This window comes from Lutra lutra, chromosome 15 (assembly GCF_902655055.1).
Source record: "Lutra lutra chromosome 15, mLutLut1.2, whole genome shotgun sequence".
Taxonomy (NCBI): Eukaryota; Metazoa; Chordata; class Mammalia; order Carnivora; family Mustelidae; genus Lutra; species Lutra lutra.
The window spans coordinates 15582288-15608475 of NC_062292.1; the positions used below are offsets into that span (position 1 = coordinate 15582288).

At 37.9% G+C, this 26188-nt stretch overlaps 1 protein-coding gene across 5 annotated transcripts in view; it reads left to right on the top strand.

Moving 5' to 3' along the window:
- The window catches only part of KCNK2 (potassium two pore domain channel subfamily K member 2), a 218583-nt gene that overhangs the window by 106235 nt on the left and 86160 nt on the right, over nt 1-26188 (top strand). For all 5 annotated transcript variants that reach the window (XM_047705671.1, XM_047705673.1, XM_047705672.1 and 2 more), the window contains exon 3: nt 3301-3418. In XM_047705671.1, coding sequence (XP_047561627.1) covers nt 3301-3418 — 118 coding nt within the window. The remainder of the gene's footprint in view (nt 1-3300; nt 3419-26188) is intronic.

Sequence of the window (26188 nt, forward strand, 5' to 3'; positions counted from 1 at the left end):
TTTCTAGTAAGCTGAATGCAGAAGCATATAATCGAATCTGTTTTCTACTAATCCAGAAATTTAAGAATTTTTTTTAAAGGTTTTATTTGTTTACTTGACAGAGAGAGTGAGAGCCAGAGAGCATGGGGCAGGCGGGGTTGCGGGGAGGCAAAGGGAGAGGGAGAAGTGGACTCCCCACTGAGCACAGAGCCAGATATGGGAGTGGGGCTCCATCCCAGAACCCCAAGATCATGATATGAGCCAAAGACAGACATGTAACTGACTGAGCCACCCAGTCATCCCCCTTATCTCTTTTTAAGATTTTATTTATTTATTTGACAGAGAGATCACAAATAGGCAGAGTGGCAGGCAGAGGGAGAAGGAAAAGCAGGCTCCCTATTGAGCAGAGAGCCCAACATGGGGCTCAATCCCAGGACCCCGGGATCATGACCTGAGCTGAAGGCAGCTAACCAACTGAGCCACCTAGGCGTCCCTGGAAATCAAAGAGATTTATAAAACTACAAAACAATTCCTCTCGGGGTGCCTGGGTGGCTCAGTGGGTTAAGCCGCTGCCTTCGGCTCAGGTCATGATCTCAGGGTCCTGGGATCGAGCCCCGCATCGGGCTCTCTGCTCGGCGGGGAGCCTGCTTCCTCCTCTCTCTCTGCCTGCCTCTCTGCCTACTTGTGATCTCTCTCTGTCAAATAAATAAATAAAATCTAAAAAAAAAAAATGTTTAAAAAAACAATTCCTCTCTTCTCACTAAATATTTTTTGATTTTGGAAAACAATTGTCTTCATAAAATTTGGTTATTTATATTAACATATAATGGCCTTCTTGTTATTTTTACACAAATTAAAATTTTGAAAATTAGAAATTTTACTAAATATAGTAAATGTCAATAGTTATAACTCACATATACAAAAGACCCCTGATGTTGTCAGTAATTTTTGACACTGCAAAGTGGTTTTGAGATAAATAGAATTTGAGCGTTGCTAGTGCAGAGAATGGGCAATGTGTATTTGTGTATACAGCAGCAATAACCAGTTATAATTCAAAAGGCGAGAAAGCAGAATGCCTAAGAATAACCTTACAGACCTACAGGAAGCATATAAAAGTACTCTATTTCAGGATATTAAAGGGGACTCAATAAATGGAGATGCATACCATGTTCTGTGATAGGAAGTTTCACTATTACAATAATGTTCAGTTTCCTTAATTAACTTATAAGTTTTATATATATCCAAATAATGCAAATATGTTAAACATGTGGGAATGAAAGTTTCTGTAAAATTTAATTAAGCGATTCTAAAGTCTACACAAGAATAATAGATTAGTAGGGCGCCTGGGTGGCTCAGTTGGTTAAGCAACTGCCTTCGGCTCAGGTCATGATCCTGGAGTTGCAGGATCGAGTCCCACGTCGGGCTCCCAGCTCCATGGGGAGTCTACTTCTCCCTCTGACCTCCTCCCCACTCATGCTCTCTCTCTCAAATAACGAAATAAAATCTTTTTAAAAAAAAATAGATTAGTAGCTACACAAAACATTTTTAAAAGAATAGAGAGGCCTGCCTTATCTTTATTAAAGTATCTCATAGCTTCATTGTGCACTGTGCACATATGTGCATATATCTATATTTATATGCATTTAATGTATAATCAATAAAGCTTTTTTGTTTTACTTCACTCACAATAGAGGATTTATAAATGTAAACAATTCTTATCATTTCACTAAAGATAAAATATTAGTACTAGGGGTAATAGCATAGCTAAGCATTTGTAAATCATTGCAGGAGTAACTGTAAATTATAACAATCTTCCTGGATAGCTACTTGATATTATAAATTATGTGTATTAAAATATTCACAATATTTAATGTGACAAATTTATTTCAAGCAATCTCAATGAAATATTCAGAAATGAAAAAATATTTATACTTAAATATGTTTGCAGCAGCACTTTTCATAATAAGAAATTTTAGGACAGCATATACATCTACATATCTGGCAGGGATTAAGTTAATATGGTAATGACAAAAAAAACTATACGTAGAAAAATATTAAATAAAAATAGAGAATATGCATTTCTGTATTAGTTTTTTACAGTAAATATATTACTGTTAAAGTTTTCTAAAAAGCATTACCATTCAATTAGCTTTAACCAGAACTATTGAAGTTTTAATTTATAGGGTTAACAAATCAGACAAATGAAATTTTATATTGTGTTTCCATTCTGGATTACATGCTCTTTTCCATCTGACAGTAACTTCCTGGGGGTAGTGCCCCCATCTTCACAGTGTGGTTTTTGTCCATTTACCAGTAGTCTAACCTTAAACAAGTCACTTTATCTTTCTTGGTCTTCAATTTCCTTGCCTATCAGATGATGCTCCTTCCAATTTTAAAATCTGGAAATTAAATGATAAAGATTTCTGAAACTATATGCAGAAACATCTTTTCCTACAATCTGTATGTCTCTCTTTTACTATGCAATTTTCTCCTAACACATTCTCTTCTATGTTTTGTACTTCTGGATATTCCCATCCTCTGCTCAACATCTGATAACTGAAGGGATTATAATGTCATCTTTCTGTCTTTCTGAACTATTCAAGACAGCATCCAGATCTGAGTGTCCCTATATGAATGTTGCTGAGTGATTGTCATCTATGGATCTTTGGTGGTATTTTGGTGATGCTCTGACAATTCTATTGTCATAGAACTTATAAAAAGTCTGTAGAGATTCTAAAAATCTAGATACTCATGGGCTATCTGAAGTGTGATAGTGAATTGTTTTTGCTTTTGCTTCTTATCTTAGCCTGTTTTGTTGGACCTTATTGATAAATACACTGTACACTTATACACGACCCAGGCTCGGCTGCATATGTTTAACATTCAAAACGATGAGCACTTTGGAAACACTTGCTCTGTGATGAAACTATTATATATTATTTAACCTGTAAGTTTGCAATCAGATATTTTAACTCTGGGGTGCTTACTAAAAATCATGGCTGTATTTAGTAGTTAATTTTAAATAAGTCACTGAAGAGGTTAATGGATGAGCTACAAATGCATATTGATACAATATGATATAATATGATACAAAATGATATGTTCCATACAGATCCATTCACTTGATATCCATACCATTTTCTTATTTATCTTATTACATTCTTTAGTATAAAGCCTTAATCTATGTTGTATACTTCAATTGGAAAACCAAGCCTTAGACTTGATTCTCTTTGTCTAATTCGTCAACTGGGGTGAAATATACACTGTTTGATGCCTCCATGTGATTCATGTGTACTGATGAATTTCTTTTTAAACTTGCAGCAAATAGTGGCAGCAATAAATGCAGGGATTATACCTTTAGGAAACACCTCCAATCAAATCAGTCACTGGGATTTGGGAAGTTCCTTCTTCTTTGCTGGCACTGTTATAACAACTATAGGTAGGAGACAACTTATTTTGTTTTTTAATTTTGATGCAGCTTGTGAGCTAAACTTCATGTTTGAATTTTTCTTTTACAGTTGGTCAAACTGGTCTATGGAAGGTAGAAAGCTAGATTTTAGTAAATTGATTTTGAAAAGAGGGTTTAAATGTTGAACAAAGGAATGATGGGAATGAATTATTGTACCAGAATACTAAGTTAAGTTTAAAATGCATGTGAACCCAGAGCAAATCATTTGAGTCATTTGACTAATGGATAGTAATGTCAAGAAATGGCTTGAAATGATGGTTTGGGGGGTGCAAGTACTTTCAAATTTTCCTGCAAATTTTCCTTTGATTTTTTAGTGTAGAAAGAAACGATTTAAGTACGGTTTTGACATTCTTTTCGTGAAGTTCTTATTTGAGATCACCTTTTTCAATTTGCAAATTTTAACTCACATTTCAAAGGATTGTTCCTGTTCTTATATGCTTGTCTATTATAATGAATTCAGGGGTTTTAAAAAAATGCATTGTTTTTGCAATAGCACAAATATATTAAAAAATCGACACTGAAATATGAGGATTACAAGAATAATTTAAATTTAAGCCCTTGCTGTTTGCCTTCTATTCATGTTTGTTGTCATGTAAAAAGGACCACATATTGGAGCACAGTCTCTTTTGGGGTTGACGATGCATACACTCAGCGCCTTCTTGGAAACAGAATGGGTATATATACATGACTTTGCTTCTGGTAGTTAGTCATTCAGTGCCTAAGAAATATCCACAGGCTATAAATACAGACCCCATAGTGAAAATCACGTTTGCCACGCTGTGGGGATTGGGAAGAGTTACAGCTGTCTTTTTTCATGGAAGGAGGTGGGTTTAAAGCGTAATTTTCAAGATAGGGAAGGAAATGACTCATCTCAGTTACGAAGGAATTTTAAGTGGAAGAAGAATTCTTCCCTTCTACATATGCTTTTGATGAGATTTCCTCTCATGGGCCTGGCGTCTGATTTTGGGGTGTGAATTATGATTCTTAACGTTTTCATTTTCGTATGTGATGCCATTGATAAATTATGAAGTAGATAAGGTTTTCAAATCAGTGCTTTATATCAACTCCTAAATAAGAGGACACAGACAGCATATGGATGAACTCTTGCTTAAAATTTTCCTTTGAAGGGAGACAAACCATAAGCGACTCTTAATCTCACAGAACAAACTGAAGATTGCCTGGGGAGGGAGAGGGTGGTTGGGTTATGGACATTGGGGAAAGTGTGCTATGGTGAGTGCTGTGAAGTGTGTAAACCTGGCGATTCACAGACCTGTACCCCTGGGGCTAATAATACATTATATGTTAATAAAAATTTTTTTTTCCTTTGAGAAATATTTGTAGAGTCCTGGAATTACCTGAATCCACTGTAATGCCTCTTTGTGCTTGGTCACGTGCCAGTGGAATCAATACCTGAACATGTTGATTTTTGCCTCTGTGAAGAGGTCAGGGAACTATATTTACTCTTACATTTCCACCAGCTAGGTCTAAAGTGGCGTGGCTGTGAAAACCTGGAGGAACGGCAACCTTGATTTCTAACCATAATAACAGGTTAACTTTGGAGCTTAGACGTCTTGGCCCATTTCTACTATGGAAATAACTGTTTATTGTATAAACTACTTAGAGTCTAGAAGGGGGGGGTACCTCACAGACTTGAGTGAGAATGGTTTGCTTCTGCCCCATGAAAACTCAAAAGTCCAGGTTCTAACTCCTCATGACCACCGTTGAATTATTCTGCAAGAGACTTAGTCATTATACTGACTTACGGTTGCATCATGTGTTTGTAAACAGTCTCATTTTTTGAATCCCAAATTCAGTAAGTTTTGCAGACCTATACTTCCACACATGAAAAAAATAAACCATTATTACCAGCCTTACCCCAAATTATAGCCATTAAGCATAGGAGCTGATTATTCCAGTTGTGTAGGTAGCTTCCGACAGCCCAAATCACCTCCTGTTCTATCTCAGACTTTAGTTTTAGGTGGATTAAGTCATTCCAGGTCACCCACATTTCCTTCATGTTCTTTTATTCCCAGGTCAAGGTCATCTCCTCTGACCTTAGACTAGATTATGGTCTAGGACAGGGCAAAAATTTTGCCTTCTTGCATACGTGTCCATTTGACATCCAAATCACCATTCAGTAGAATTCAAAGTATAATTATTTAATCTTCATCATGATCATAATCGTGTGAGCTTTGAAGTGGTTTTTAGTAATCTCAGAAATTGTAACCTCTAGCACTAGCTGCATTGTATTAGTCATTTAAAGGAAGAATTTGAGACAGTTTTGGAGGAAAAATTGCAGTGGCTTTTATGGGGAGCATGGTATAGGCGAGGCTTCCCAGAGCTGCGTTAGCTGCTGCTGTCCAAGATTCGTCTATTCAGCATTACCAATTTGTCTAAGAAGCCACAGAGACTCTTGCTGTTCATGGGAAATCTGTCAAAAGGAAATTCAACTATACGAAACAGATTATTAAAACTTAAGGCCTAATTTTAGAGACTTTCTTTATATATCTGCACACTCTTTCCAAAATCATACACTTCCAAACCCTGCACAAATTCCATTCCACAGTTGCACATACTGTAATCCAACCTTGACTGTTCTCATTCCCTCAGACCTGATTTACAGTCTATCGATCAGTTCTGTTGGCTCTGACTTTAAAGTACATCCATAATGTAACCACCGCACAACCATTCAAACTGCCACCATTTTGGTCCAAGGTGGCACTGTCTCAGTGTCAACATCCTTGCAGAAAGAAGCCTTCTGCTGAGAGCGTCTCTGTGCTCTCTACCTCAGAGCAAACACTGTACTCCTCCCCACCTCACCTAGTGAGATGCACGTTCTGTGAGGTTAGGGATTTTATGTGTTTGAGTCTTTTCTGTATCCCCATGCTTGACCCATAGTGGATGCTTAACAATCAGAACTAATAACAAATAAACATTCAATGGTATGAACTGTGTGGTCTGTTGTAAATTATGTAACACTAAATTGATACCTATTATACTATATTCTTAGCTCTTTCAACAGATTTTAGTGCCAGCTTTTTTGCTAGTTTGTTCATTTGTTTATTCAACAAATAATACAGCACTCTGCTACTATCAAGATAAAAGATAAATTACTTGACCCTAAGCTGCACACATACGAATAGTCATTTATAATATAGAGTACCACATGCTATGGGTTAAGAGTATTTAATGGGAATCGATAGGAACTACACTTTAGGTAGATACCGGGATAAGAGGATGGGTAAGGAAGGGACAGTACTTTCCTTTTCTTAGCAAATGTTGTCCCAGTTGAGACCTGGAAGAGAATTAGGAGTTTCCCAGGTGAATGAAGGTGGAAAAGGAACACTCTAGGTATTGGGAGTTTGTGTGGGACAGATTAGGGCCAAGAACATTATGTTCTGTTTGGGGATTGCAAGTTATCTAAAACTGTTGTTTGTAGTCGAAGGGATTCCTCATCAGGACCATGTAAATCAATAAGTCAGCATGAGTGGCTCCTGTTGGATCAGTGCTACTTCTGCCACTGCCGGGATAGAAGGGATGCTGCCCCTGCTTGCGACCCAATTTGGGAGAGAAAATGTACACTTGTGAAATAACTGGAGGATAACAGAGCTAAGTCTTGTGTAATCAAGTGTTGTATGGAACAGTGGTTTAAACAATGGTTTAGGAATTGAGGAAAAGGAGGGCTGGAGCTAGGAGGGGAGGTTTAATGAGAGAAGTTGGATTTCAGCTATAGCTTTGAAGGAAACGTTTTGGTTTAGATCAATGGAGGGGGAAAGGGCCTCTAAGTCATGACAGAGCTGAGCAAGAACACAAAGAGTGACCTGATCTTGGTTTATTTTGGGGATAGAAAAGTAAGTATTTAAATAGACTACAGGAATTGTTTAAAGAGTAGCGGGAAATACTATTGACCGATTCAGCTGGGAAGGATACGGTTGAATATAATGTGATTCCTGAGACCTACTATAATACGATAGAACATGGGTTGGTTTGGGGTTTTGTTGTTGTTGCTGTTGTTGGAAAGCGAAGTGACAGGTTAAAAGTGACATTAGAAGACGCATCTGTCAAGAAGAGGATGTGTGGAGACTGATTGAGAGAGCAATTAGGAACCCATCCCAGGGACCTACGGAAGGGGCATGGGAGGCTGGACCAGGATGGTTGGAGTTGATGTTGCAAGAGGAGAGGAAGACATGGTGCTGAAGTAATTAGATGCAAGAGTCAACAGGCCTTGGTGACTAATACAAGTTGAACACTGAAATGAATATTTAAGAAGCAGGCTTGCGACTCTTCTGCAGCGCTAGTCTATCCTGTGAAGAGAAGAGAGTTAAAAAATGGCCAAGATTTCCTACGTTGTGTTCTATGTGGTAGCTTCATTTTCGTAACCCTCCCCCCAACATTTGCTTGTTTATTCTTTAGTTCAGACAGACTAGGAAGGCAAGGTAGATGGGCTCCCTCCTGAAGCTTTCATTAGGGCTGACGAGACCAATGGTCAATCAGTACATTAAAAAAAACAAGACCATTGCGAATGACAATAAATGCTACCCAGGAAGTTCATGTGTGGTGTTAGTAGATCAAGGAGCCAAAACAGGGAGCGGGACATGGGACATGTTCTAAAGAAGACTGATTTAAGAGCTCTCTGAGCAGGTGACATCGAGGCTGAAACCGGAAGCATGAGAAGAGATCAGCTAGGTAGAGCAGAGTGCAAAGATGTGTTCAGGCAGAGGGCCAGCAATAGCGAAGATCCTGAGTGGGACAGATGTGAACATATTCAAGGACTACAGGTGAGTCCCTGTGGCAGGACCTGGAGGAAGAAGCAAGGTTAGCAAGATTAAGAAGAGCCAGGGCATGTGGGACTCGGCAAGTCATAGCAGCAGTCTGAATTCAGTGGCAAGCCACTGAAAGATTTAAGCACAAGAGAGGGAAGATGTGACTCAAGTGCCATCTGGAGGGCACGAGGGAAGCAAGAAGACCAGTGAGACTGTGATCCCACCGAGGTGCCTGGGTGGCTTGTCCATTGAGCATCTGACTCTTGATTTCAGCTCAGACCATAATCTCAGCGTCTTGAGATCAAGGCCCACATAGGGCTTCCCATGCAATGAGGAGCCTGCTTAAGCTTCTCTCTCTCCCTCTCCCTTTGCCGCCCCACCAAAATAATCTTTAAAAAAAATGAAGAAGGTAATCCCATTAATCCCTATGAGCGAAGACGTTGCCTTGAACTAAGGAGGTGGCTGGGAGGAGGGTAAATCATGTATCTGTCCCCATTTTACCCTCCTCACTGCCACCTTAACAGATATAGGATTAAAAAAAGAAAGCTTACATGGAAATATACTAATCCCTGAGCATCGTGCCAAAGGGGGACTCTTTGTGTCTTCTGTTTTAAGTTATTTTAAAGCTAATAAGAAATCCCCTAAACTCTAGGACAAGCTCTTGGCAAAAATGATGTAATGGACAACTGTATTCTTATTTTGAGTTCAGTTTAAATATCGGAATAAAATGTCAGATGATTTGATTACCTGGAGGCATTAAAATATAATGAAATTATCCCCAGCGGAAAGTAAATTGGAATGCCTGAGCCAGGATTTGCCCAAGTTTATCACTCAATCATGATCTCTGAGCATCAGAATGCAGATAACAAGGGCCCCACTATGGTCCCTAGCAACTGTGAGATCCCAAAGCATCACGCTGAGACTTTTGGAAGACATATTTTTAGAGTCTCAGTTCTCCTATTTACAAAGGACTCTTGTTTCCTACTCCTTGAGTCTAGAGATTGAAATCAGTTATGTAGCATCTGTGTTTATTTTTCCTGTATTTCAAACCAGCCATCAGAACTTTCAGTTTGCTTTTAACCCTCTATTGAATTGTTAAAGCTGTTATGGCAATGGTCACAGACTTAATGGCAAACCCCTGTTTGGCTTATTGATAACATAATGCTTAATTGATTAGAGAAAGAACAACAACCCAAAAAAGGAAGAAAAAAATTAAAGGTTTAGGGGAACTGTTGCAAGAATTTCCAAACAGATCAATACTGGAAAGGCAGAGGGTATATTGAAAACTGCAGTCCTCTATGTGTCTTCAGGAGGAAATTTACCATTTCTGTTGGACATGGTAGGAAACTATACCTTCAACAGTGAGGGGGAAATTGTAAGAGTATTTTCTGTTCAGTGTTGTGATTTCATGAAACCACCATCTGAACTTGGAAATGAGTAGACTTGAAGCAGGGGTGTAGAATTTGACAGAGAGCTTTCTCCCAGGGGGTGGTGGTATTGCAGGTTTGGGTGTTGGGTGTTACCTTATTAATTTAGTACACTCATAATTCTGTGGCATTTCGCTAGTCTTTTGGCTGTTCTCAGAGAACTGCAGACTGGATTCTGGAAACCGTTATTTTTATTTATTTGTTTTTAGAGGGGGTAGCTGAGTCCAAAACCCCACACCGGGCTCGATCTCATGATTCTGAGATCATAAAGTGTGCTCAAATCAAGAGTCAGACACTTAACTGACTGAGCCACCCAGGTGCCCCTAGAAACCCATTTTAAAGGAAAGTTAAACTGCTTTCAGGCAGCTTAAAAGGCAAATAGTCTTGGAAGGTGACTTCTAGCACTGACCCTGCAGTATCCTCGCATTTTTCTTCATGGCAGTTTGTTGAAGTGGATGTTTATTTTTCCAAAATATGTAATTCTGGTGTTGTGCATTTGAAATACAGGCGTTGAAATTAAGAAGTTGTTTTGGGTCTTTGATTCTGTTTCTCTTCCCATCCACCTAAATTAATAAAAATAAAGCCTATCTCAGGATATTAACATATGTTCCTGCCATTTGAAATCTTCACCTAGGTTCGTTTATTTTCTAAGTTAACATGTATTTCTCAGAGAAAATGCCTCATGCATGGTAGTTAAGTTTGCAGAGTACAAAATTACATTTGACAGGAAATAAAGCAGGATGATTGCATAAATACCTCGTAGACTCCAAAGCAATAATGAAATAGTCATCCTTTCTCATCGGCACACATATGTTACATCAGCCACAAGTTCAATTCAGAGCCCCTAGTTCTCAGAATCCTGTGCTGACTGGAAGGGGATTAGGCAGCATGAGGGATATAATCTTCCCAGGAGTGAGGAAGCATTTTTGTTTTCGGTAGTAGGAAAACTCATAGCAAGGTAGTACAGATCTAACAGAAACTGGAGGGCCCAGTGAAGGGGGGTGCTGGCTATGGTATCACCAAAGGGGCCATTCATTTCTTGGCTATGTTCAAGTCAGGAATTGCTTATATTCTAAAAAAAACAAATAAAACTTTTATATATTTCTTCATACTTTTGGAAAGTTTGCAATAACGTATTTTTAATCTTCTGGAAAGCCATCACTATCAAATGTGATCAAGAAATTACCCCCAAATTAGAAGCAAACAGTGGCCATGAAGTTCATGCCCTGAATAAATACAGAATCTATTTCTTTCCATTTTCCATTTCTTTCCATGCTACCATTGACATGTAGCACTGTTTGTCATGGATTATAGATTCTATAGAGTATCTGACTGACCACCACGTATGCAAGTATTGCTCTGAATGAGACTAAAACTAAGTGAGATGATTATCAGAAAAATACTTTTTGTAACTGTCTCAAATATTTCATTTGGTAAAGAAGGAACATTATAGTATTTATCTGGGCCTGTCTGCTTACAGCTAGTAATTATGCTACATACTTGTTGTCTTCCCAGTCCTTTGTGTATGTGTATGAGGTTTTTGAGACCTGTGCAAACTTACTCTTGGACAATCGCCTTTGTTATTTATGTGGTACCATACATGTAGCGTGATATTTACAAAAGAAGTACCTGGCCCAGATGACGTTCATGTGTGAGTATGGTGGCGGCGGTGCACGTGAACCACATTACAGATATTACTCTAACCTCAAATTGGAATTTCACGCAGCCAACTCTTAGTTCTAACATATCATTGGGGGAAGTATTGATTATATGAACAATCGAAAAGTCATGGTTCATCCAAAAATGCACACTAATTACCAATTACTGATTAGTAACTAATTAGTAACTAATTTCTAGTACTAAATAGTAACACTAATTACTCATCTTAAACTTTTCCCCCTTTTAACTTTATTGTTAAAACAAAAACAACAACTATGGGGGAAAATTTAGTCTACGAGCTGTACCTCTTCCTTCGAAGCTTAGGTTCCCCTCTTTGACTATGCTAACAAAATGTAATTTCCAAGGGTAAGTAGCAAGAGAAGAAAAAAGGAAAGAGGGGTATGAAATAAGTAATAATCTGCCCAAGTAGCTTATTTGAAGAGTGCATGTTTTCATAGTTAATTTCAGTGGCATCTGTAGATCATGGAAGTTATGCTTTAAATAAAAAAAGAGATGTGGGTATAACCTCCTAATATACATTGTACTACAATTAAATAATGTGCTGAACTTTGTTATGTAGCTAAGTTACTCAGCTTTATTCCCGCAGTACAGTTTAGGATGAAAGTATTTCTCCCTGTTTTTTAAAGAAATTATACAGTAAAAAAAAAAAAGAAATGATACAGTAGAAGGAATATCAGGTGTCACTGCAGAAAATCCAAGTTCAGGTTTTTGTTTTTGCCACTAGCTAAGGTGGTATTCTTGAGCCTTAATTTTCTCGTGTGTCAGTGGGGCTCGTATTTTTCCCAGAGTTGTTGGAGAGTTAAATAAGATTATGTATGTGAAAATACTTTGCATCCTGAATGACAGTATATTATTTTAGAGTAAGCTGATTTTATTAGAGTAATTTTTATTAATTATTAAAATAAGCCAATATTATTTTTGCACATTTATTTGTATTAGTAATGTTAACAGAGAAAGAAATTGAAGAGGTGGGCGGGTGGGAGGTTGGGGGAACCAGGTGGTGGGTATTAGAGAGGGCACGGACTGCACGGAGCACTGGGTGTGGTACAAAAACAATGAATACTGTTATGCTGAAAATAAATTAAAAAAAATTTAAAAAATAAAAAATAAATAAATAAAATACATTTTTGCTTAAACCTTGAATGCATACGTTTTCATTCTTATAATAATACATAAATGTTTGCCTTCACATAACTTATTAAGATTTGCTCAAACCGGTTATTCTCACAACGCTAAGTGCCAGATTTGACCAGGTACTTCATGGAGTGAATGTAATTGTAAGTTAACTTCATGTATTTAATTTAAAGAAATGATTTGATTGGTTATTTAAGTGACCTATAGATAACCCAAAGTGTGATCATCAAAATAATATATAATGTACTCTTGAGGTGTTACTATTAGCTGAGTATCATAAAAATTAATATTTATGTAAATCTGTTTTCTTTAGGATTTTTTAACATGTATGCTTTTATATTAGGATGTGTTAAGTTATTTTCTGTAACAAACAATTCCCATATCTTGGTGACTTTACAAAATAAAAGGTTATTTTTTATTCATACTATGTATTCAGTGTGGATTGACAGGAGGGCCCCGCCCCATGTTCGTGCTCAGAGACGGGAATAGCTCTTCCTCGTTTAGTGTCCTTTCCTATCCTTTTCTTTGGCCTAGGGAGCAGAGCATGGGAAGCTACACACTGGCTGATCAAGTTTCATGTCAGTGCACACATTATTTTCACTCAGGTGACATTGGCCAACCTAACTTTTAGGAGGCTGAGTGGGGAAATGCAGTCCTACCCTGAGCTCAGAAGAACCCAGATATTTGGTGATAGCCCTCATTAATACCATAAAAAATACACTCATTAAATACCCCTCTTTTAAAGGTTACTTGATATTCAAACAAACTAAACATTATAAGAAAATATATTTTATATTTTAATTTGCTTTCCCAAACTTTGTCTTCCTTAACATCATCACTAGAATAGGACTTTTTCCCCTGTGTAATATTGGCTCCTAGTGTATTATTATTGTGTTCCCAAACCACCTCCCTATACAATGGTTTCATCAGTGAAACTATCTCAAAGTAAAAATAAAAATTGATATGTCAAATTCTCACTTTAGCTTTTAGGCAGAACTTTTGCTGTTATTGGTGGTATTGTTTAGGGATTCCATTAGCATGTAGAGCATTTTAGTAATGATCTTGTAACCTGGTCAAAATCATGATGATAAAAACATTAAAACTGGGAAAATAAAAGACTAAGTTGTTTTCGATGTAGAGGCAAAATAATGCAGGGGTCAGCAAACTATGACCTGTGGGCAAAATCTGACCTGCCACCTGTTATGTAACTATTACAGCACAGCCACACCTTCATTTTAGCATTGTCATTGGCTGGCTTTGTGCTATAACAGAGATCCTGTGGCCCGCAAAGCTGAAAGTATTTACTATCTGGCCCTTTACAAAAAAAAAAACAGTGAACTAAAGGAAAGAGTGTAAAGCAAGGAAAAAGGATAGAGTTGATAAAGAGAAGCCCTAGATTTGAGACTTGGTTCTAATATTTATTTACCATGTGAGTTTGGCTACATCATTGAAATTTTCTGAGTTGTTTCCTCATGTGAATGTTCTAAGTGGTTTCCTAATAAGTGAATAATAATAAATGTACTTGCTACCTCACAGCATTTTATGAACACTCAAATAGTATATTTAATAATGTTTTACAACTATGTATGAAATATTGATCATTTTTCAAGAGTATGCTGGCTTTGTCCCCTCATTGTCCAATGAAGGTTGACATAGACCTTGTGACTCAAGTTCTGTGAACTCTGGAAGGTGTGCGGATGAGCTTTAAGGTTTATAATCATGCTTCCTGGAGAGAGGGTCCACAGTGTGTATCAGATTATCAGAGGGGTCTATAATCCTTAAAAAGGTTTAAAACCATTGGCTTAGATAATTTTCAGGCTATAAAATGTAGTTTGGTGGGTACTTCAAAAATTGAGGGAAAACACCATATTAGAAGACATAACAGTGGTATGATCACATAAATAATTGCTTGGAGAACTGAGGCTTGTGCTCAGAAGGAAACCATGAGAAATTACAGTTCTCAAAAGAAGGAAATCTTATTCTATTGCTGAGTTCTGAGTGAACTCAGGTAGTCTCAGTTCTCCCAAACTCTGGCGTATTCTGAGTTGTTTTCTGTAAACATGATAAGAAATGTTCTATTCTAGAACACTAGAGTGCCACCAATCCCAACCCATGACATTCTGCATTTCAAAAATTCAGACTTGGCGAAATAATTTAAGAAAATGAAATTTAAGTGTCGGGAAAAGGAGCCCATGTATTTTCCTTGGGAGAGATAGTAGGAGATAGAAATTGCAGGCCTATGATAATAGAAAGGAGATTGTTATAATAAAGATACTCTTAATATGGATAATATTCTTGGGGGCACCAGGTGGTGGGTATTGTAGAGGGCACGGATTGCATGGAGCACTGGGTGTGGTGCAAAAATAATGAATACTGTTATGCTGAAAAAAAAAGTAATAAAGTGCAAAATGTCAAAAATAAATAAATAAATAAATAAATAAATAAATAAATAAAAAATATGGATAATATTCAAAAGAAAAAAACAGCGTAAACCTGATTATAAATTACGTTTCATAAAACTCTATGTCTTTCTGCAATGTTTCCTGCTCACTTCTTTAAATGTTTGCTCAAAGTCCAAGGATGTGCCATGCTAATTGCCTTTCAAACTTCATAGAAACTCTAGGAAAGTATAAATCAAGGCAACTCGAGATTTTTGTTTATGTCAGTATAGAAAAAAAATAATACTCTTTTGTGTGACAACACTGGGCATGAAAATAGTGAGGAATTTATGGTATGCTCACTTAAAATCAAACACCATATACCTTTACTTAAAAATTTAATAAGAAGTACATGTACATGATTAAGCAAACACATGAGAAACAAATAAGCAGTCTAAAAATTATGGAGTGACAGCTAAGTGTCCTGCCTGCAGCTGACCCCCAATCTTGTCCTCTACACAGAGTCAACCACTGTTACGTATTATTCTGAACATCATTTGGGTGTGTGCAGGTATGTCGGGGTATAATTAACATATACAGTGTCCTTTATGTTACAAGTGAAAGCTGTTCTCTGCTTTGCTATTTCTGCATAATAATGGTCTTGAAAAAATTTTATGACTTCCTAAAGATCTGCCTTATTTTATCAGCTGCATAGTATTCCATTTTAATGATACATTGTATCTCTGCCACTTTGATGGTCATTAGTTTTTGTCACTAGGAACAATGCAACACTGCTGTTTAAATGTTATGTGACATATCTATATAAATATGTAGATAATACATCTGTATCTGTATATATATGTGTGCATATATATATGATTTCACATTTCTTTGATCCAATACCACTTTTTAACAGTCCTTCTGTTATGCTTGTTTTTTTAAAAAATCATGATTGTGATTATTTTGTTAATCAAATTGCAGATATAGATTGATCTTTTTTCAATATGATAACATATGATTGATAGAAAAATGCAGAAAACTATAAAAAAGGGAAGTAACTATGACTACATTTCCTTGTAGCCATGTACCTGTGTGTGCTTCCTTGATATAGTTGACATAGTTGATATCCTATCAGAATCACTGACTTTTTAGAAATACTTAACATAATCCTTAAAGATACTATAAATTTGAGCTGGTAGGCATAAGATACCTGCCATTGGATAGGTTATTAATCTTCCAAATTAAAAACTAAAAACAATGGCTCGGGTCTTTTAATATGAACTTCAAAGATCCAGAAAGTCATTCCTTAATCTACTTGTCATTTGTGATGGCTACTTGTTATATACTGTGCTGCTTTACCATTGTAAAACAGAAAAAAAAAAAAAAAAACCTATTTTGTTCATTATTCCCTAAGCAACAAGATCCAGTCATCTAAGCTGTTGTATAATCCACCATAAGATCCAACATATGTCACTCAAACTGTGAGAGAAAGAATTCAGCATGCCATAAAAATACCTGTTATTATGAGGATTTATCTCACAATTATTAGCTTATGGAAGTTGTCAGGCTGTTTTTTCACTGAAGCTACATGAGTGAAATAAATATTTGCATGTCTGCAAATGGCTTTCTTGCGTGAAAGGTAATTTTGTCGGATATAAGATTCTAGAATCACAACTTTTCCCCATCACAACCCTGAAGATATTTCTGCATTGTCTTTTGGCATTCACTGTTAGGAGAAGTTTGATACTGGCCTGATTTTCCTTCCGTTACTGGTAACCTCTTCTCCCTGTCTCTTTTTTTGTTTGAAGATTTTCTATTAATCTTGCAGTGGTTTCATTTATTTTGTTAGTTTTTTTAACCTTTCTTTAATTATGTTTTTGATTATTCTATTCTGATGATTGTTTTTCTACCTCCAGGGACACTGACAATTTTTGCGTTGTTCTTTGCTCTCAGTTTTCTCTATATATTATTTACGTTTTGAAATTCCTTCTACCTTTATTTTTTTTCTATAATTCTGGAAATTCTTTTGTGTTCTGTAAGCTGCAGCAATGATTAGAATTTTTACTATCTCAGTTCTCCTTATTATCTTAAATACAGATTTAATTTTTGCAGTTGTACAGTTTTCTTTCAATATTATATTATCCTATCCATCTTTTTTTCTTTATTTAATTTGTCTTTAGATCTCAGTGAATTCATTTTTTGGTGGCTTTAGACTCCAGATTTATAGACCTAATGTTTTATTCTCTCCTATCATGCCTTCCAGACATATTCTGGGTTCTGCAGTATACCACTTTCAGAGATGTTCTCTTCCTCTTATTCATTCACTTGGCAAATATTTATTGAGCAACTATTAAGTAGTGTCTAGATGGTTGGAATACATCAAATAAACAGACAAAAAAAACTAGTGAGAGATTTAACAAGGAACTAAATTATATGGCATGTTACATGTTAATTATATAGCTGTGGGGAAAAAATAGACTAGGAAAATAGACTAGGAGTGGGAGGTATAATTTTAAAGCAGTCTAAAAGATGATATCTCTTTTCCAGTTTTCTATATTACTTGCTTTCACTTTGGATCTGTGTTTCTAACTGGTGGACCCAGAGTGGGGACGGAGGCCCAGAAATTGTTTCTCCTTAATTCATTGTGGGTAGGCTTACCAGCAGGATAACAGAAGTAGCCTTAGCTACTGGTGTGTGCATTTCTGTCTACTGCCCTCTCCTGAGTGGAAAATCCTCCCATATTCTCCATGTATAGGCTCTGAATTGCTGTAGAAACAAGGAAATAGTATTATTTTGTAGTTATTGTTCTGAGCTATCTTTGAGACGTCCTATTACCTTCCATGGTTGGGCTTTCCTAATAGACTGAATTCAGGGCAAAGGAGTCCACTTAGGACAAGGTCAGTCCTTCTAATTACGTGAGTTCATGCTTCCCTTGAAGGTCCAATGAGGGTATGCAAGATACTAAGATGTAAGGATGCTTTCTGGTGCAAATCCATGGTTTTCATACTCCCTCCACACCCTCCACCTCCTGGAATCCCCTTTAAATTAGACTGTCTGAATTTCAGACAGATATGAAACAGAGAAGTAGACCTGTTTGTGCGTGAGTGTCTGTCTGCGGCGGGGCAGGGGATGGTGGGCTGCATCCGAGGTCAGGCAGCTTGCCTCAGCAGCAAGGCAGGACTTGGAGGTCAGACACATCTGTGTGTAGCACTGGCTGTGACTTCTGACTAGCCCTTATGTGTTTTACTTAACATTTCTGAGCTTTGGTATAAATAAGTCTTAAAACTTATTTTTAATAAGTTTTATTAAATGAATGTTACTTTGGGAATCAACGGAGAAGATACCCATTTTTGGATTAGCAAGCCAAGGCACTGAGAGGTTAAATAATGTGCCTAAATCATGCAGCAGGTACATGGTTTTAGTGAGGTTTTAAACCCACAGAACTTGGGTATGGTGTTGGCGCTTGTAACCTCTGATCTCTGTGTTGCATCCTATGCTGAAAAAAAGTAGAATCGATATGGTTTATCATAAATTGTAAGTGAGCTGATAACTGTCTAGATAGATAACTATCTCCCTCCTAATGGTTAAGAACTTAGTTCTAGACTCCACCTTTCTAGGTAAAGGGGCTCTGCTATTGTTACCTTTGGAAAATTTACAAGTAATTGGCAGAAAATCGGCTTAAAACGCACTGGACCCTGATGTGCTCTTCAACACTCTTTTGACTTATAAATTCTGAATTAAGCACAGTATAGCCATCTTCCTTTACCACGTGTGTGAGAAAAACCTTGTATGATGTTTAAGCTAAAACGGCCTTACCGTTTTGATGTTGATGGTATAGTTTTTAAACATGTAAATGAACATCCTTGGTTTTCTTCCGCTGTATATCTTTACAAAAAATGAGGTGCACAGCAATGTCTACAATAGCCAAACTATGGAAAGAACCTAGATGTCCATCAACAGACGAATGGATAAAGAAGATGTGGTATATATACACAATGGAATACTATGCAGCCATCAAAAGAAATGAAATCTTGCCATTTGCGACGACGTGGATGGAACTAGAGGGTATCATGCTTAGCGAAATAAGTCAATCGGAGAAAGACAACTATCATATGATCTCCCTGATATGAGGGAGAGGAGATGCAACATGGGGGGTTGAGGGGGTAGGAGAAGAGTAAATGAAACAAGATGGGATTGGGAGGGAGACAAACCATAAGTGACTCTTAATTTCACAAAACAAACTGAGGGTTGATGGGGGGAGGGGGTTGGGAGAGGGGGTGGGGTTATGGATATCGGGGAGGGTATGTGCTATGGTGAGTGTTGTGAAGTGTGTAAACCTGGCGATTCGCAGACCTGTACCCCTGGGGATAAAAATATATGTTTATAACGCTGTAAAAAAAAAAAAAAGAAAGAAAGAAAGGATGAATCCCCAAGTTTTGTAGCAACATGGACGGGACTGGAAGAGATTATGCTGAGTGAAATAAGTCAAGCAGAGAGAGTCAATTATCATATGGTTTCACTTATTTGTGGATCATAACAAATAGCATGGAGGACAAGGGGAGATGGAGAGGAGAAGGGAGTTGAGGGAAATTGGAAGGGGAGGTGAACCATGAGAGACTATGGACTCTGAAAAACGATCTGAGAATTTTGAAGGGGTGGGGGGGGGGAGGTTGGGGGCACCAGGTGGTGGGTATTGTAGAGGGCACGGATTGCATGGAGCACTGGGTGTGGTGCAAAAATAATGAATACTGTTATGCTGAAAAAAATAAAAAAAATTAAAAAACACAATGGAATACTATGCAGCCATCAAAAGAAATGAAATCTTGCCATTTGCGACGACGTGGATGGAACTAGAGGGTATCATGCTTAGCGAAATAAGTCAATCGGAGAAAGACAACTATCATATGATCTCCTGATATGAGGGAGAGGAGATGCAACATGGGGGTTGAGGGGGGTAGGAGAAGAGTAAATGAAACAAGATGGGATTGGGAGGGAGACAAACCATAAGTGACTCTTAATTCACAAAACAAACTGAGGGTTGATGGGGGGAGGGGGTTGGGAGAGGGGGGTGGGGGGGTATGGATATGGGAGGGTATGTGCTATGGTGAGTGTTGTGAAGTGTGTAAACCTGGCGATTCGCAGACCTGGACCCTGGGGATAAAAATATATGTTTATAACGCTGTAAAAAAAAAAAAAAGAAAGAAAGAAAGGATGAATCCCCAAGTTTTGTAGCAACATGGACGGGACTGGAAGAGATTATGCTGAGTGAAATAAGTCAAGCAGAGAGAGTCAATTATCATATGGTTTCACTTATTTGTGGATCATAACAATAGCATGGAGGACAAGGGGAGATGGAGAGGAGAAGGGAGTTGAGGGAAATTGGAAGGGGAGGTGAACCATGAGAGACTATGGACTCTGAAAAACGATCTGAGAATTTTGAAGGGGTGGGGGGTGGGAGGTTGGGGGCACCAGGTGGTGGGTATTGTAGAGGGCACGGATTGCATGGAGCACTGGGTGTGGTGCAAAAATAATGAATACTGTTATGCTGAAAAAAATAAAAAAATTAAAAAAAAAAAAAAAAAAAAAAAAAAAATGAGGTGCACAAATAAATTAGTTGGAGGAAATTTAATTTGTCAAAATCAAAGAATACATGAGAATCTAATCTCCTAGCGGAGATGAATCTTTAAGATGCCAGTGGCTGTTGCATTTAAAGTGAATTTAATCAATGCCCTTTAATGGTTTTGGTGATGTGTTCTTTCATCGAAATGACCTGACTTCAGCTGTCAACACTCAGGGTCGCTATCTGGATAATTATGCATCTTTCTGATAGGTTGGCTGTCACACTCTCCCTTCTGTCTGACACAGGCCGTAGTTGATGAGTTTTGCATTACTGCCTCAAGGCAATAGCCAAAGCAAGCATAGTTCCTTAATTTCGAGTTAAATCATATTAAATACAGACATTCAGCACTTGAAAACCTTGCATTTTATGTCTTCAACCTATGCTCCGTTGTGATCACCCAACATTTGTCTTTTCTTGGTCTCAGTTTTCCATGTTTGTTTAATGAACGATGCAGTGAGAATTCCATTGGTCATTTCAACTCTTAAATTTCCCAGATTTGTTTTAAAAAAAATTGCAGATGCCTGGGTGGCTTAGTCATTAAGCATCTGCCTTTGGCTCAGGTCATTATCTCAGGGTCCTGGGATCGGGCCCAATTCGGGCTCCCTGCTCAGCAGGGAGTCCGCTTCTCCCTCTCCCACTCCCCTGGCTTGTGTTCCCTCTCTTGCTGTGTCTCTCTCGGTCAAATAAATAAATAAAATCTTTTTAAAAAATACAAAATAATAATAATTTTAAAATGCAGATGCCTTTTCTCCCTCAATTCATGGCACTTTGTATTGTGAATATGGAAAACTAATAGGCCATCTCAGACAAGAGCCTGCCTAGCAATCCTCTGAGAGATGTCAAGTAGTTATTCTACAACAGCAGCCTCTGCTGTGATCGTTCGGAGGTTGACCACTTGCTCTTGAAGGCAGAGATACTCTGAGAGCTGCCAACGCCTGCTTGGCCCTGTTACTGAGTGGTGAACTGCAGTAACTTCTGGCACTTCATTTCCGGGATTACTTCATTGGTTCAGTAGCTGTTTTTGTCCCATCACATAATCTGCAAAGGGAGGAACCTGAAAAGAAAATGTAGGCTCAACTGCTAACTTTAAACATGTTTCAAGTGAAAAAGCAAAATCATCCTCAGTGTCACCTTTATTTTTATCAATACCTGGCACTAATTCGGAGCATGGGTGGCGGTACCAGAGCTATGGAAGTGAGTCTATATGGCCAGGAAAGAGACTTAAGCTGCCACTGTGGGCCAGTCGCCATACTAAGACCTTTATGTCTATTAGATCACATATGCCTCATTACTCTTTTACAAACGGGAAGCTAAGGCACAGAGATTTTTTTAGTCATTTTCTCAGGAATTAGAGGGGGCAAAACTAGCATTCAAACCCAGACATTTGGGCACCAGGACCTACAATCTTAACCATCATGCCATACTGACCTCAGTATACTTGAAAATAAATTCAAATGAGTGTATTTGACTTATTTTAGGAAAATGATTGCAAATCAAAGATAGTATAGCTTTTTTGACCATTCAGGTTATTCATGTCTACTAAGGTCCAACTTGCTAAAATGCAGAAACATTTAATTTTTTGCATTTGTTGTTTCTATTGTATTACTTTTAGGGTGGTTTGATGATAGATTAATTATATAGTTTTATCCTTTTACCACTTACAGTGTCAAAGAAACAATTATTTAATGGTACTTATTAAAGAAGGTACGACAAATTTTCTTTTGGACCATTGTGGTCCAAAATACTTATGTGGTCCATAAGTATAAGGACCGTGCTGTGGACTTTTGTAGTCGGGGAGAGAGATTGGGTTCAACTCTGAATACAACAAGGCAAAGTGGGAATTTATAGCCAAGGAGCAGGGAAGAGGTCAGTGAATAGAAAATTACTAGGAGAAGACATTAGGGGTAAGGGAGAATTTGGGCTAAAACAACCATCAAGATTCTTGCTAGAGGCTGTTGGATATTCAGAGATTACCTTGGCAGTGGTAGAGGATGAGGAACCTGATGGGCTGTGGAGAATGATCTTTAGGATGGGGGAGTCTGTCTAAAAGGACTTAGCAGGATTCGTGCTAGAACTGAACTTAAGGAAGGACACAGGAGCCCAAGATTTAATCAAAAAAGAGAGCTCAAAAGAGTCTGACCAAACGCTGATCAATCTTTGCTGATAGGTGGTACAGTTTTATTTGTTGCTTGGTTTCTTTTGACTTGTTTTTTGTTTTTTAAGTAAACTCTACACCCAGCATGGGGCTAGAACTCATGGCCCCAAGATCAAGAATTGCATGCCAGGCCTCCTTATTTATTGCTTTTGTAGTTTATTGTTTGCTACCATGTATGGTCAGGAATATGACATCAAATTATACTGAAAGTCCTATTGGAAAATTCTTTTAACAGTAACCGTTAAAAGTATGATTTCCAGCAAATGTGTTATTATCATAGAAGCTCAGATTCCTGATTTATAATCTCTCTCAAAACATGGAAAAATTTGGGGCACCTGAGTGGCTCAGTGGGTTAAACATCCAACTCTTGATTTTGTCTCAGGTCATGATCTCAGGGTCTTGAGATGGAGCCCACATGGTGCTCTGCACTGGACATAGAGCCTACTTAAGATTCTGTCTTTCCCTCTCCCTCTGTCCATGCCTGTTCCCTTTCCCATGTGTGCTTAAGCTCTCTCTCTCTCTTTGAAAAAAAAAAAAAAAAAAAAGTGGGACAACTCATCATTCATATTTTTTACTAGAAGTAGTTCTCCATTTCTTTAGTGCTACTGGGTCATTTTTCTCTTTTTTTGGGATAAAGGGAGAATTGGATCATAGCTAGTTAAATAGCACATGAATTTGCAGCCATTTATAGAAATACTTCATTACACCTTGAATAGATCTCTGTTTATTGGCTTGAGCATCAGACAAAATAGTCAGCCAACATTTAGTGGTCATGTTTTATCAAAAATGCATATCTTTATGAGGCTCCTGGGTGGTTCATTTGGTTGAGCAACCTACTCGTGGTTTCGGCTCAGGTCATGATCTCAGGGTTGTCAGATCTGTCCAGCCCTGTGTTGGGCTCCTCGCTCAGCGGGGAGTCTGCCTAAGATTCTCTCTCTCTCTCTCTGCCCCTTCCCTGACTCATGCTCCCACATACCCTCTCTCTAAAATAAATAGATCTTTTTGGGGGCTCCTAGGTGGCTCAGTCGTTAAGCATCTGCCCTTGGCTCAGGTCATGATCCCAGGGTCCTGGGTTTGAGCCCCTCATTGGGCTCCCTGCTCAGCGGGAAGCCTGCTTCTCCTTCTCCCACTGCCCCTGCTTGTGTCCCCTCTCTTGCTGTCTCTCTCTGTCAATTAATAAATACAATAAAATAAATATTTTAAAAATGCATATCTGTAAAGTAACTCAGAATTAAATCTAAAACCAGTTCAATGCGCTGTGAGAGGCTTGTGGAAACTGAGAAAGACTTGAGATAAGCTGTTTCCCTCCTCCTGGGTTGTCTTCACTTGGGGCTCTTCTCACCAGGGAATGGAGAGCAGCACTTTAGGACTAAATGTGCCCTTACTTCTCCCCTGGCAAGACCTCTCTCTCCCTCCTCCCACACCCTCACCAAGCACATCCTTGCCTGGGTGAAAAAAGGATGGGATGTACTTCCAATGTACTAAAGAAAAAGCTGGGGGAGTTAGGCAACAATGCACAGATAGATTATTATCATTTTGGGGGCAAAATTCCTTTGCCAAGGGAATTTCCTCTCAACTTTTAGCTTTCAGTATAGGTAATATAAAAGAATCTTGTTCACAAAAAGTGCTTGATAGCAATTTAATCAGATAGTCCTGATTTTAGAAAGGCTCAGAAACCAACGAGAAATACATAACTTCCTAAAGATTTGCAACTTTACAATTGCGATGTAGGATTTTTATTATATAAGTAGCAACTGAGGATAGCAAGGGAGCCATCTTGTGAAAGACTGTTTGAACTGCAGGCCCACGGCTTCTGGGCCAAGTCAAAGTGTGATGATGTTGAAGTTAAAATGTCCAACAGTCCTTTGATTTAGTGACTTTAACTGACACCTTTGTTTTGATGCCTCTATCCTTTCTTTTCCCGTCTAACTAGGTAAAACAGCAAATAGTGGCAAAATGTCACTGTATGTCAGAATGTCAAATAGTGGCCATGTCCAGGTGTGAATCCATACTCAGTGGCTATAGAACCGAGAAGAACTAACTTTGAAAAACAATATCTATAGTCTCGATCCCAGATACTTATCTCTAAGCAATTGAGTTAATAGTTTAAGTCTCTGTCTTGACGTTAGCTATCTGTTTAAGGTTGAACACAGTATCTCGCATCAATAAGCCACAGTTCCCACATTCAGAGTGCAGGGATAATTAGTTGTGCTTAATCTCATCGGGTTGTGGACGTTTAGTTAAGTGTCCACAGGAAGGGATGAGCACTATATCTAGCACATAGTGAGAGAGCAATATTCAGTAAATAATAGTGTTGGCCCTTATTTTCTTTTGCAATGAAAATTATTTCATTATTTTTTATTATTGGTAATAACAACATAGTAATAGACTAATGCCATAGCCAGTCTAAAGGGGTGCTGTGATCAAGGTCATCCTAAATACAGAGAGACAGAGGCAGACTTACTTGAGACTGATGACAGTTAAGCTTCAGGACCCCTGTTCCCCACTTACATGGGTTTACTTCCTAATTTTGTATTCTTTTTCCTAAAGAGCCCCTTCCCCCTATGGCTTAGACCCATAAACCCTGCCCCTATCACAGGGGTATAAATCAGAACCACTTCTGTAGATACTTAAACATACATGTACACATTCCCCTCCCCTCCCAGTGGAAGACAATAATTTACTTGTTCTGGGGTGGATTTTTTTTTTTAAGTTTCATATGTGATTCTGATGTGTACCCTTGTTTTAAAACCAGTGATCTGGAAGAACAATGTACAACTTTGTGAAAGTTCTGAAATGAATACATCTTTTTATCAAGACACGATTTAATTGTCTTTTAATTAGGATCACATTTTTCTGGAGACATATTTTTTTTCTCCAGTGTTTGGTTGGGTTCTTTGCTATATAGCAAAGCTGTGACTTTAACTAGCTTTTTTAAAAAGACCAGATGTGATGATTATCATTTCACTTCAATTTCTGAAAGGCTTGCTCTTTTTTAGGTTGCTAAGCGAGCACATGCTGAATTTATATTGTTCCTTTTCTCACCTACTTCCAACATCTTACTCTTATGCCCTATGATATTAATGTTTTTCTGCATCTAAAATAGTTTAAGTTGTTTTGTACTAAGGTAATATTTTAATTGTTATTTTCAGAGGTAATTTTTAAAATACAGTTTGCCCAGATCAAGAACTTCTCTTTTCCTTGTCAGTCCTGAATAAAATTAAAAGCAGTAAAAAAAGAATCCTACTGTAGATTAATTTAGATATGAGTAAGTCTATTTAATTTTAAAATGAGATATTAATGAAAGCCCATAGATATTCTCAATTCAACCAATTTTCTTGAACATCTGCTCTAAGCAAAGCACGACACCAGACATGGAAAGGAAAGAAAAAAATTCTAAAACAGAATCCCAAGAAGTTTTTCACCAAGAAGAGAGGGAAAAGCATATGATTAAAGGGCAAGAATTCATGTTAGAGTAATGCATAATTCCTCCAAAGGCAATGGGAAGTACTATTTGTTGAAAGAAAGCAAGATCCCACCTGGTTGGAAGAGGAAGGGATGCTGGGTGTTGGAAGGGGAAAGC